This window comes from Dermacentor variabilis, chromosome 9 (genome assembly GCF_050947875.1).
Source record: "Dermacentor variabilis isolate Ectoservices chromosome 9, ASM5094787v1, whole genome shotgun sequence".
In the NCBI taxonomy this organism is placed as follows: domain Eukaryota; kingdom Metazoa; phylum Arthropoda; class Arachnida; order Ixodida; family Ixodidae; genus Dermacentor; species Dermacentor variabilis.
Window position 1 is genome coordinate 76,100,394 of NC_134576.1, and position 13,755 is coordinate 76,114,148.

The 13,755-nt window shown below is 45.6% G+C and overlaps 1 protein-coding gene across 1 annotated transcript in view; it reads left to right on the forward strand.

Annotated features, from left to right (window-relative positions):
- The window catches only part of Rok (Rho associated coiled-coil containing protein kinase), a 71,338-nt gene that overhangs the window by 23,458 nt on the left and 34,125 nt on the right, over nt 1–13,755 (forward strand). The window contains exons 8-10 of the mRNA XM_075668488.1: nt 1,790–1,881; nt 5,315–5,520; nt 10,106–10,188. Coding sequence (XP_075524603.1) covers nt 1,790–1,881; nt 5,315–5,520; nt 10,106–10,188 — 381 coding nt within the window. The remainder of the gene's footprint in view (nt 1–1,789; nt 1,882–5,314; nt 5,521–10,105; nt 10,189–13,755) is intronic.

The window sequence follows — 13,755 nt, forward strand, 5'->3', positions numbered from 1 at the left end:
AAAGGAAAATGTCCTATACGGGCCATCCCATACATGCACGCATTACAGTCGAACCCGACTATATCTAACCCGTTTACATCGAATTATTCTATATATCGAACAATTTCTGGACACGATATAGTTATAATGAGTATATATCGCAAAAATTACGCTTACATCGAACAAAAATAGCAGCGACACCCGATATATCGAACGTCAAGCGGCGGAAAGTGCCCCCGGAAGTTGGCTTTCCCTCGCGGTGGCGGAGAAAACCTGGCTGCGCGGCTCCATCCAACCGCTCTCCCTACCGTGACCGCGCCCGACCGCGCTGCCTCAGACGAGCCGTCGGCACCCCCCCCCTGCAAAAAATGATCCTGGCCCGCCCACAGCGCTTGCTAAGACAGCCAATCAGATGCTCTTGTGCCCTCGTCGTGCAAGATGGCGAAAGTGCGAGTTGTCTCGCTGTTTTTGTGTGTGCCTTGTAGGCCTTCTCCCGCAGTGTTGCCGTGATGAAGCGGCAGAATTTGCCTTTCGTCGTGAAGCTCGCAATCATAAATCGTGTCGAACGCGGTGAGAAGTCTGATGTCCCCGCAGAGCACAAGATTCCGAGGAGCACTCTCGGCACGATCTTGAAGAATAAGGGGGAGATTAGGGCTAAAGCGTCCACACTCGCGACCCGGTGCCCGTGGCGCCCGACCCGTACGCACGGCCGCGTACGAGTGGTTAATCTGAAATTGCTTCAGCCGTGCCGACTTCCGCGTGCTCGGTGATGACCGTAAATTTTGATGAATGCGACAAAGCCGTTGCCTGTGTTGCCGAAGTTTGGAGCGAACTGTCAGAATTTCCGGAAGCTGTTGACGAATCAACGGTGGATGAGTTTGTGAGCGTAAATGATGTGTCGCGACCACGGGAGAGCCCGAAAACGAAGACTACATTGCCAACATCGTACCGAGCACAGGGGAAAGTGGGCACAGTGAGGAAAGCAACGACGGTCTCACATCATCCGAAATGATTGGTGCGCTCGCAATAGTCCGGTGCTTCTGCGCTAATGCGGAAAGTTGCGGCCTCAGCTGCTCCGACTCCTTAATGTGGAAAAGTGCTTGCGTCGCAGGCAGCGAAATTGCCAAAGCAGAAGAAAATGCAGGACTATTTCGTGCGAAACTAAGCTAGTTTAATCAATAAAGTGATTTTATAAATGGTATGTGCTTTTATGACATCCAATTATTTAGCAGGCTTATATCGAATTACGGTATGCTCTATATCGAACTGATAGGCGTTTTTTTGCGAGTTCGATATAGCCGGGTTCGACTGTATCTCATATTGTAGTATAAAGAAAATAGCTAGTCGCCATAACATCAATGCCGTCATGCCCGCTCCCTTCAAGCTTTTGAAGATCTGTGCCAAAATGCACCATAAATGTAAGCAAACATTGTAAGTTAAGAAGTATCGCAGATTTAGAAAATCTGGAGCAGCGTTAGCTAAAAATAAATGAGGCCTGCATTTAGTCCTAGACATACTGAAACATAGAAAAAAAGACGAGGACAAATTGCACAACACACTTAAATGAGTCCCAACATGTACATGTGCTACGCGACTCCAGACATGGCCACAATGTGATATTTCAAATGAGCATACAGATAAGGAAATGTGCTAATGACATAATAATTAAGAGAGCCCTGCATTCGTGCTGCCATAGTTTTTCCAGCACATGCCTTCTTTCTGAGGGACATTTATTCGCTGTGCGTAGTCTAGCCAGTTCTTTACAGAGACCAGTCCAGAAATACAACTTGTTCTACTGTGCTCCTTACAGGAATTACCGGCTAGGAAGGAAAGGTGTGGAGGAGATCAAGGCACACCCTTTCTTTCAGAATGACCAGTGGACGTTTGACAACATCCGGGAAGGTGAGAATGCTTGCTTTGCAGCCTTTCTTTCTTAAATTCTTCTTCATAACATCGCCTATTTCTCTGTCCCAGATGGACTCCACAGTGGAATGAAAGCTTAGCCCTATGATGTCCAAGTACAGTCGCCAACTGTTTATTTGGACCTCACGAGGACTGCGGAAATGTCCAAATAAACAGGTTTCCGAAAAAGCAGATTAAAAAAACATTACTTGATTTCCATGCACTTATTCTGGCTCGGCAGTAGGCTTGGAGAAATCGTGAATGCGCTGTTGCACGCTGTTCCGTTTACACACAATCAGATAAGCCTGAATCTCCGAGAGGGTCGTACGGTCACTACAGGTAGCTGAAAGCACAGTCACTGCTTGTACACGCTCTGCATGCGACGGCAGCGTAGCACATGGTACGTCATCTTCCGACTCATCGTCCGGCGGTGGAGCAGAAACCTGACAAATGATCTCGCCGTCGTCGAGGTCTGCGCATGTCAGTACAGCAGTGTCAGCACCTGTGAAACTCAAATGAGACGGTGTCCGGAATCTCAATGCAACCACTGCGCAGGTCTCGGCAGAACATATTCGGCGTCAGTAGGGAGCACATCAGTAGGCGACAAATACTAGGCCTCCCGGCACCCGCTTGCCGGCATTCCCCAGCGCTGTCTGCGCCATTAGACACTTGAAGCGATGTTTCCGTATGCCACGTTGGATCACCGCAACCTCGACACAGCACACAAAGCAAACATCACCATGCCGTCACGCCGACACCAGTTGCACAAACGAAAAATGTGGCCTACGCAGCGTCGTGCACGAAGAAACAAATCAGCTGCTGGATTGTCTTGACACGGCTTACTAAGCTGAAACCGGAACTGCTGTAGAGCCACTCTATCAAGCCGGGCAGAAACGATGATGATGAGCGGGGATTTGCAGTAGCGCCACTTCATGGGGCAGCAAGGAGGCTCCGTTCAAAACAAAAATGGCATTCAGCAAGTCGAACCATGCAGCGGTCAGAGTCAGTGCATGGTGCTCTCGATTGAATTGGCTCAAGGAATGTCCGAGAGGTTGGACGAGAGGTTGCAAGGTGTCCAAACTTTCGGCAGTTGTTATACATTATAGGGAGAGTGGCAGTGCCGCGAAGCAGACCGAATAATTTAACATGTCCGAATTTTTGGAGTCCGAAACATTAGTCTGCGACTGTATACATGTCTGTAGGCGGAAGGTTTTCACTTCCACCCAGACATACAGGGTTTGTCCGTAAGGTAATGAAACTGGGTCTGGTAAAAAGAATTTATTGATCCACACGGTACATATTGCTAAAATTCTTCAAAATAGTCTCCTTGGGTGTTGGTACACCACTGCCAATGCAATTCCCATGCTGCAAAGGCTCCCTGGAAGTCAGCAACCATGACCTCTTTCAGAGACACTGTGACACAGCCTGTTGGATAGCAGGAACATCATTGAAACGGTGACCTTTCAGGCTTCTCTCAAGTTTAAGGAACAGGAAAAGGTCTGCCGGGCTCACATCAGTCAGGCTTCTCTCAAGTTTAGGGAACAGGAAAAGGTCTGCCGGGCTCACATCGGTGCTGTACGGTGGTTGCGGCAACGTTGCAACCCCTATCCAGGTCATGTAGGCGGTCACAACGAAAGTGCAGCCCACATCGCTCCAGTCGTTTCTGTTTGATAGCTCTGTGAAGGCCCTCAAGGACTTCTTTGCAGAACACGGCATTGATGTTTCATCCCAGAGGTACAAATTCTCTGTGGACCAGCCCATGCTTGTCAAAAAAGACAATGAACATTGTCTTTACCTTGAGCTTCGACATTCTCACTTTCTTGGGGCGCGAGGTGGGCCACTCGGAACTTCGGCACTTGGTTTTGGGGTCATACTGGAACACCCATGATTTGCTGCCCGTTATCATCATCATCATAATCATCATCAACCTGGTTACGCCCGCTGCAGGGCAAAGGCCTCTCCCATACTTCTCCAACTACCCCTATCATGTACTAATTGTGGCCATGTTGTCCCTGCAAATTTCCTAATCTCATCTGCCCACCTAACTTTTTGCCGCCCCCTGCTACACTTCCCTTCCCTTGGAATCCAGTCTGTAACCCTTAATGACCATCGGTTATCTTCCCTCCTCATTAGATTATTACCTGTTATTATCCCGTTATTATGCCTGTTATTACCCTGTCTAAAAAGGTCTTGTTTACTTTCTAACTGCGCCATCGGGAGTATAAGCCACTTAAGGTTTTTGCCTTAATATATTGTGTCTGTGCGTGGTGTTCACAGTGGAAATTTTTTTTTTTAATGTTGAAGGAAAAAAACACTGATGAGGCAGCTGCCACTGGTGCTTCTAATTTTCTTGTCCTCCTATTGCCAGGGTTTGTAGAAATAAAGCGAAAATATAAATTAAAAGCTGTGTACATCTACGCCAACAATTATGCAGTGAGGCTTGTAGCCACAATAAAATTTTAAGTGAAAGGTAGAGGCATCTCAAAAGAAGCCTCAAGTGAGGTAGGTAACAACTCTGGTAATGACACCTTCGGGAGGAGGGGGGAAGGGGGCTTCAGCATTGCTGGGAACCCCGGAAAATTTCGGAAGAGGCTCAGGCACCAGAGCCCCCCATAGTATTAGCGCGTATGCACATGTCATGTGTGACCTGTGGCCAGCCCACACTTGCCTGTTTCCTATAATCATCCACATCTCCAGTCTCTGAATTTCATTTTCATGTAGTTCTCCATTTTGTTCTGAATCAATGTTATTTATACAATATAGCTTACGAATTCCTTGCATAATTTTTACAGTACAAAAAGAAAAAAAAATGCTGCTTTATCACTGATGTTGTTGGTGTAGTCAGCAAGCCATGAATGCTGGTAAAGAAAAAAAACTTATGAATGACACAGTATGAAGAGAACACTCAGATATAATGGTGTTTTTATTTAATTGATAAATTAACAAATGTGTACTGTGGAAAATGGCCACTTTACGGTGTTCACTGTCATTCAGGCTCAAGGGTTATTTGTCACCTCACCCAGGCTTCATAGCGAATCCCTGAAACTTTTGAACAAAACTGTTTAAGGCTTTTTGAATGCTTAGAAATTTCTGAATTTTATTTTTATGTGGGCTTAGCAATTCATCTCCATTTTTAGTAACAGTCATACGGGGCCAATATGCAGTGAAGCCAAGTATTGTCTATCCTCACTTAGAAGATAGAAGACAAAAGCACATGACCTGCTTAGAAGCAGGTCATGTGCTGACTGCCAACTGAGTTTATTACATGGAAAATGCAGCTTATATACATGCAACTCATCTTGTGTTCTGCCGTAAGCGATGTTGAGAATGGATTGCTGCCAACCTTCCCAATGTGCGAGCCTAACAAGGATTGTCAGTGGGTGGTTCCTCTTAATTCGCCATGAATCCTGTGCATTCAACTGCGTCGTTTCAGCTGTGCCCCCCGTGCTGCCCGAGCTGAGTGGTGACGACGACACGAGCAACTTCGATGATGTGGACCAGGACGAGACGCCCGAGGAGCACTTCCCCGAGCCCAAGGCCTTTGCAGGCAACCACTTGCCCTTTGTGGGATTCACCTACTCAGGGGACTACGCGCTGCTCTCAACAGCGCACCTGCACGGTGTCGACGGCTTCAACGAGGTACACTTGGGCATTTTCTTGCTCGGCTAACGAAGAAATGTGTCCATCGGAAAGGAGCTCAAACATACCAGTGTAAAGAAAAGTGAAGAGCCTGAATAAGAGAAAGTAAACTTGGGCCTATTTGATTTCTTAACAAGTGCAGGTGACCTCAGATGTGGGGCAGGGGACTGGAGAGTCTTTTAGTGCTACAGAAGCCAGTTCAGTGCAGCCAGTCATGAAAAACCACAACCCTTAGTTGCCAACCAAATGAACTATACTTCAAATGTTTTCACATCCTCAATTGGAAATGTGCTGTTCACCAATTTTCAAAGCTGCTCTGGGAGAAACACCATGCATGCCTTGCTGAAACTAGAGCCTTTTGCATGCATTACAGGGCCTGATTGAAGTCGTGCCAGGCAGATTTGTCAAACGCTCTGCATTCGTGATGGCGTAGCTTACAAGCTTCTCCTCCATGCAACTGTTAATGTTCATGGCCACCACTTTATTGGTGATACCCTGTTGCTTCTCACAGTGCGCTGCAACTCGCTTGGCGATGCACCTGTTCAGTTGTTTTCAAGATTGCAGTAAACTCTCCACCTGGAATTTCTTCTGCTGGGCATCTTGTGCATGCATGCCTCACTTTTGAGGGACCCATAGTGTTTGTTTGTGAAAAAACCATAGCTTCAAAACACACGCATGTGGTACAGTGGAGGTGGATGAAATGTGAGAGAGGGAGTGACAAGCCAGGGGTACAGAACAATTTTGCAGCGTGCACTGCAGCCTATTGGCATCTATAGGAACTAAAATACTTCAGAGGATGGTCAGAGCACCTGCTGTTAGGCCGTGGGCTGCCATCAGGGACATATTTTTTTTAAACTGGCAGTGACACGCTCCTGCTAGTCATTTGTTTAAAGAAGTGTATGGGATACCTAGTCATATTGTTGGTGTGGAAAGAGTAAACTATGAAGTGAAAGTGAATAACACATTTTTCAGCGCTCAATTGTGAAAGCTGAAATAGCGAAAATGATGCGCGCACTTATTGCTTCGGGCACTTGCACAAGGTTGTTTTAGCATTCAGCTACTGTGTGCTCCGATGGTATGAGGGCTTTTTTCTTACCCTTACATCAGTGCTTCCTAAATTCTGCAATATCATAATTCCCTAAATAATATGGTGGAACAGCAGGGACATTCATCCCTAGTTAGTAAAAAATAGGGAATTGAGGACACAGTTTTCACTCTATGAAACTAGCAGTAGTGGTGAGCATCAGTAACTGTGTGATAGTTCCCAATGACCTCATAAGATTAAATTCCGATTAGGGCACATGTTGCCATTGCTGCATTGAATCTGGTCCATTTCCTAGGCACGTCATCAATCAGTAGGAATACTAGCACATTTCCACAAGTTAGGTGGATGATGTGTGGGGTTTTAAGGTGCAGGGGCCAGATATGGCCAAAGATGGGTAGCTCAAAACTGGTGCTACTGTCAGGGTCCCCAAGTGGACACATCTTGAGCATTGGCCACCTCCCATACCTCTAAATAGAGCATGGATTTGCAGTTTGGAGTGCAAAGCTTTAAACCAAGCCTGCTAGTACTATGCGTGTGTCATTCTGTGTGTCACAAGAACAGTGATGACATTCCATGTTCTGTGCTTTTGTTCTTTCCCAACCCAACTCCTGCCATTCCATCCATTTCTCCTGTGGCAGACCGACAAGGTGTGTATGCCTGTTCTTACCGCATCTTGTACAATTTACTTCAAGAGTCTCTACATGCGTGTGATATCTAAACAGTGGCAACAAGTATTGCAGCCAGCATGTGCTGTCAAGCTGACACATCATGGTGTGAAGCTGTCGCACAGATGCAACATAGCAAAAGAAGCGGTGCCAAAAATTTTTGTGTCCCATTTGCACATAATCATTCACCTTAATGAAATATGAAAAAATGAAATAATGCTGCATACATTTTTTTTTTAGATTAGATTATTAAATATTTGAAGAGCACTTCATGGCTTTCTTTGCAATTTTGCATTCTGCATATACAATAAGTTGTGATCTCAAGCAGGTCGTAACAGCATAGTGCTATCGCTCATCATCACCGCTATCATCCTGGCCACCTACATTTCCTTGAGGACAATAGTTCTTTTCAGACAAAGATGTGATGACACATTGGGTTGGGCTGCTAACACGAAGTAGCGGAATTGAATCCTGGCCATGGCGGCTGCATTTCGATGGGGGCGAACTGCAGAAACACCCGTGTACTTACCATATAGTGCGGAATATAGGTCGAGGTTTTTTCCAAAAAATATTACTAAAAGTTCACTCCTCGACTTATATACCGGCCCTTGGCACAACATGAATAGTCGTCTGGCAACATGTAGGAGTGCAGACCTTTCAGCATCCGCATCGTTATCGCCTCCTTGGTGACCGACGCGGCCCAACTCGCGGGCGCTGCGCGGTTCTGTGGCACGGTGCACCAGGAGCTCGAAGACAGGGTGGCGGATTTCGTCCGCGAGCATCGTGCCAGCTATTTGCCAGTGACAGCAGAACTCATCCGCATCAAAGCTATTGAAATTGCCTGAGAATCCGGACTGCCCAAGGAACAATTCAAGGCCTCCATTTATTGGGTTGGTCGCTTCATGCGACACAAGCGATTCGCACTTCGACGACGCACATCAATCTGCCAGAAGCTGCCAGAGGCATACGAGGACAAGCTGGTCGAATTCCAGCGCTATGTTATCCGTCTCCGGCAGCAGCATGGCTCCATGTTGGGACAGATCGGCAACGCTGATGAAACGCCGGTGTGGTTCGACATGCTGTCGTCCACCAAAGTGTGCGAACGCGGCGCAAAAGAAGTCAATCTTCTTTCTATGGGGAACGAGCATTCGCGCTTCACGGTGATGCTCGCGTGTACTGCAGACAGCAGAAAGCTGCCCCCATACATAATATTCAAGAGGAAGACGCTGCCGAAAGAGGCTCTCCGCGAGATGTCGTTCGCGTGAATGAAAAGGGCTATATGGACGAGGTGCTAATGCTCAATTCAATTAAGACTGTCTGGAATCATCGACCCGGCGCACTCCTGCGGTGTCCGAGCATGCTCGTCTTGGATGCCTTTCGCGGGCACTTGACTGCAGGTGTGAAGCAGGCACTCCGCGACGGGAGGACGGAACTCGCCGTCATTCCAGAAGGCATGACGTCAACACTTCAGCCACTGGACGTCATGCTCAACAAGCCCTTTAAAGACCGTGTCCGTGAACAATATAATCAGTGGATGGCCGGCTACAACCCGACGACCCCAACCGGCCAGCTGCGCAGGCCGCCTCTCGCCACTGTGGCCACATGGGTGTCGCAGGCTTGGCGCTCGCTGCCCGACGACATGGTGGTGCGGGCATTCAAGTGTTGCATTAGCAACTCTTTGGACGGCACCGAGGATGACATGTTGTGGGACGCAGCCAGTGAAAAGCAGGTGACGAGTCTGGCGGCACCACTAAATAAAACGAAGTTTTGTGCCTTATAATTTTTATGTTAACTTCCTTGCTTCAATGTAAAGGGGTCGACCTATATTCCGCCTCGACCTATATTCCGCATTATACAGTAGATTTAGGTGCACATTAAAGAACCCCAGGTGGTCCAAATTTTCTGAGTCCCCAACTACAGCATGCCTCATAATCAGATCGTGGTTTTGGCACATAACCCCCCCCCTCCACACACACACACACACACACACACACATATATATATATATAAGAACTAATGGAAGCATATTATGCAAGAAAAAAAATTATAGGCCACATTTAGTTATGCATCTGTATCACATTTAGGGAGCACAGTGCCCTTTTTAAAATTTTTGTGACAATGTGTCGCACTGCCCTTCAGAATCAACTGGTAAAACATCAGGGGTGATGTTGGGGTGTCAATTAATTTAGTAAGGAAAGGCATGACAAATGCCAGTACCCCCTGCATGAAGCATTCTGTGTGCATGTGTCCTCGTATATGTACATGCATGGCTTGATTTGACAGCGAAAGTAATTGTGAATGTAGTTTCTATTCACATTTCCAAGTTCGTACACCAACCCTAGTTCATCCCTGCAGTGATTTGCTACAAATGCTTGCTTGTGTGTTGGTGCAGCAATTTTTTTAAGTTAAGCAGTGCAGTAGTTGGTGAATGCCTTTTCACTTCAGGGAGAGAAATATATGTACATGCATGGCTTGATTTGACAGTGAAAGTAATTGTGAATGTAGTTTCTATTCACATTTCCAAGTTCGTACACCAACCCTAGTTCATCCCTGCAGTGATTTGCTACAAATGCTTGCTTGCGTGTTAGTGCAGCAATTTTTTTAAGTTAAGCAGTGCAGTAGTTGGTGAATGCCTTTTCACTTCAGGGAGAGAAATAGCTACAATAACAAGAAGCATTAAGATATATGTCTTTGTCACTTATTCCAACTGTCCTCGCTGCTTTAATGTGACAGTGGCTGTCGTGACTTTTTCAAGCAGCACTCGCCAACATGTTGCCCAGTGTGGTAGGGCTCTTGGCTTTCTTATTAATCTAGAAATCAGAGAGCTCTAGTTGTCACTGTGTTCTTTGTTTATTGAGAACTGCTTGTCATGCAGGGAAATGGCCCTTCACCGGATGTTCTTCAGGAGGAGATCACAGTCCTTCGCGAGGCCAAGGAGGAAGCTGAGCAGAAATACAGGTTGGTTTTATTACCTTATTTTTTTTCTTGGTGCTTTGAGCACCAATTAAAGAACGAGGAGAAGAAAACAAATGTTTAAAATATGTTGCTCACATTATTGTACTTGCTCACGAGCAATTGAGAAAGCTTTGTTTCAAAGATAGCTCTCTTAAAGAGAAAGATGGTTCACCTGCCAAAATGTGTATTGTAGTGTAGTAGAACCCCACTGATACATTTTTCAAGGCACTACAGAAATGGAGCATAGCAGCCAGGAAAAGTTAACAGTGAGAAAGGCCGCAAATTGCCACAGCAACATCTGAAATATCTCTGAATGGTCGCCAGTACACTTTATATATGTGCACTTGTGCTGTGAGTGGGAACGGTGCATGTGTGTACATATAATAAAAGGATGCTTACAATGTGCGGCGATAGTGGCCCCTTTCCACTCTTGATATGCTTCACCACAATAGCATTGTTTGCTTCACCGCAAAGCACGGATTTATTGCGGCGAAGCTGACTAAAGAGTACTGGCAATTGTGCCAGTTCTCATAGGACCCTTGTAGGCCCCCCAAAATATGTATCCCTGCGCTTGGCAGATTTGGCCCAGTGTGCACGGTTCCCAGTAGGTTTTAACCAGTGGCTACTTTTTCAGGTGCTTCTCCAACTGCTCCCTGCACATTTTTTTCCCGGTGCTTGTAAAACTTCAGGCACTTGTTGCAAAGTAACGAACGCGTGTTGCAATGTGCCAGATCAAATTTCCCTCTGCGCCATTAAATTTATGTGACTGCCACGTTCAAGCTTGACATAAGGTGCAGGAACATTACAGAATAGTGACATATCAAATGGGGACATAATACATGAGAGTTAATGAGATTCAGGTTGCGACTGCAATAACGTAACATAGCAGGCGGGAAAACATAACAGTGAGGAATTTATCAACAGGGTGACACTGCATTAACAGCAGCTTCCACAGCTGTTAGCATTGTCTAGTTTTAATCGGTACCTGTGCACACAATGATGTCATTGCCCGCAGTTTCGCGTAGTTTCCTTCGTGATGCCTCGGGTTGTTGTGCAGCATTGAGGAGTGTCCTTCTTTGTTCGTCGTCTTGGGCCGCGACGTAACTTCAAGTCTTCCCAAGGTGCTGTTCACTGTGTTCTCAGGGTGTGATCCCTTCATATGGTGTGAAATTTCTGCTAGACTCTTTAAACGTTTCAAGGGAGTGGCCCAACTAAAGCATGGACCGAAAAATGACACGATACATGGACATCTGTCATGTCCTTGAGTCCTTATTTTATTTGCACAATTCTCTTGACATATTTCACACCAACAAAACTGATTATTTCCCGTTCTGAAAAAGTTCTGTGCCTGCCAATTCCTTTCTTTTGCTAGGCCATTGTTGCTTCAAGCATTGGTAGTCTGAAATTAGCAATTTCTTTCTTTTCTTTTCTCTCTCTTTCTTTCTTTCTTTCTCTTTCTTCATTTTTTTTTTGTGCGGCCCGTCGTGGTGGTGTAATGTTCATGGCGCTGTGCTGCTGAGCTCAAGGGTTCTGGATAAAATCCCGGCCATGGCGGCTGCATTTGGATGGGATGCAAAAACGCCCATGTATCATACATTGCACTCCTAAAACAGTTGTATCCTTTGGGGTGCATATTTTTCCAACAACAATAATTGTCATCTGCCTTCCTTGTGTTTCCTTTCTTGAAAACTTGGTGCCCGCTACTTTCCTGTTGAGAGTGCTGTGCCATGATGATAACGCACAAGCCGTTCATGACTTGGAAGTACCGGGCTCACAGCATTGAAGAAAGGAAATGTGGGCAAAACAGATGACGATTATTGTTGTAGGACAAGATAAGCCCCAAAGGGTGTACATTTTTTTAAGAGTATGGGTGCACGTTAAAGAACCCTGTTCAAAATAAATCTGGAGCCTCCTACTACAGCGTGCCTCTTAATCACATCATGGTTTTGGCACGTAAAACACCAGAATTTAATTTTTTATTTCCTTGTGTGGGTGTGCTTCTAGAGGACCATTGTCACTCCTGTTGAGAAATTTTGCTGCCGATTACAAATACAGTCAATGACCGATTTTCTGGACGCCCGATTTTTTGGACATGCCGGATAATTCGGATGGCCTTGCAGCACCGCCACAAACCCCATAGATTCAATGTATAAAAATGTCTGAATTTTCAGATGCAAGAATCCTTCGCCATCCGATTTTCCGGACTTTCTGCTGTGATTGCAGGTTCGAAACGGCATTGTTCGAAACGCATAGTTGCTTCAACTTTCGCTGTTAAGCTTCTTGCTGTTCAATGCCATGTTCTTAATTAAAGGAATTCACCGCTGTTAGAAATGGCACCGACTCTGCCTTTGTAATCATCGCCATTGGCTTCAAAGCTCAGAAAGCACAAAATGTTGCATAATGCTGCTTCCCAAAAGTCAGCTGCATCTCAATACAGCAGTGTTACGCGATGAAACAAGCGCAAAGTATTGCGTTGAAGCGTATCAAGAGGGCGAAGGGGCAATTGTCACGGGACACGGTATGTATTCCTTAATTATTATTATACATGCGTACAACCACTGTCTCCTGTCACAGTACGAGCACCGATATGCCTAAGTGTACTGACAGGCCCTCGGAACTTTTTCGGACGTGCCTGTGGCGATTTGAGCCCTTAGGGGCAGTAAAAGCCATGCATACACTTTTTCAGACGTTTTCGGGGTTCTTAGGGAGACCTGAGTAATTGGATGTTGACTGTATGTATGACATGTGGGTATGAAATTTCGTTTGCAACTGTTTCTTTGTGAAAATGAAAAACAGGGGCCATGTACCAAGTTCATTTGGTGCCTTGATCTACATACAAAAACCATACTTTTCAATATAATCCAGCACCAAGCCTTTCTTGCATGGCTTCGTAATACTCTCAGCAGATAAAATGTGCCAGCACACCTCATTCGTGGCATTCAAAAGGAACGATGTGAACCCACAGGGACGTGCTCATCCTTAGAAGCTTTTCATAAATTTCTGCATGTTGGCAACTGCATGAAAAGATATGGGTCTCAATGTTGCCACTGCGACATCACAGACGATGAAACTGTGAGCAGCACCGTAGTAATCTCACAATATGTCATTAAGTTAGGTTACAAAAGAGGTGTTCCAGAAATGTCTGTTGAAATATGTTGAATGGCAAAACTGCAAGGCTAAACACATAATAAATACAGTTAAACCTCAATTTAACGAAGTACTTTACTTTTTATAACCTCTTGTCCATAGAACACCATGTATTTAGAACCTCAATATAGCGAAGTGTGTTTGTTTGTGATTTCAATATAACGAAATTTCAATGCCATCGCAAAGCAATGCCAAAACAATAAATTGAAACTTCCGTGGATGCAGATAGTCGATAGTCAATGATGGAATTACAAGCGGCTGCTTGCAAAGACATCTCTCAAATCACATAAGGCTTGACAAGAGCGATCGCAGAAGTAGAACCGCATCACATTCTGTACAAAGTCCAAGTGCACTAAGGTCCTATCATGCCCGACGCATGTTGTGCTTTAGGTTCAAGTGTGCAAGGGTGAGAAAGATTGCGGC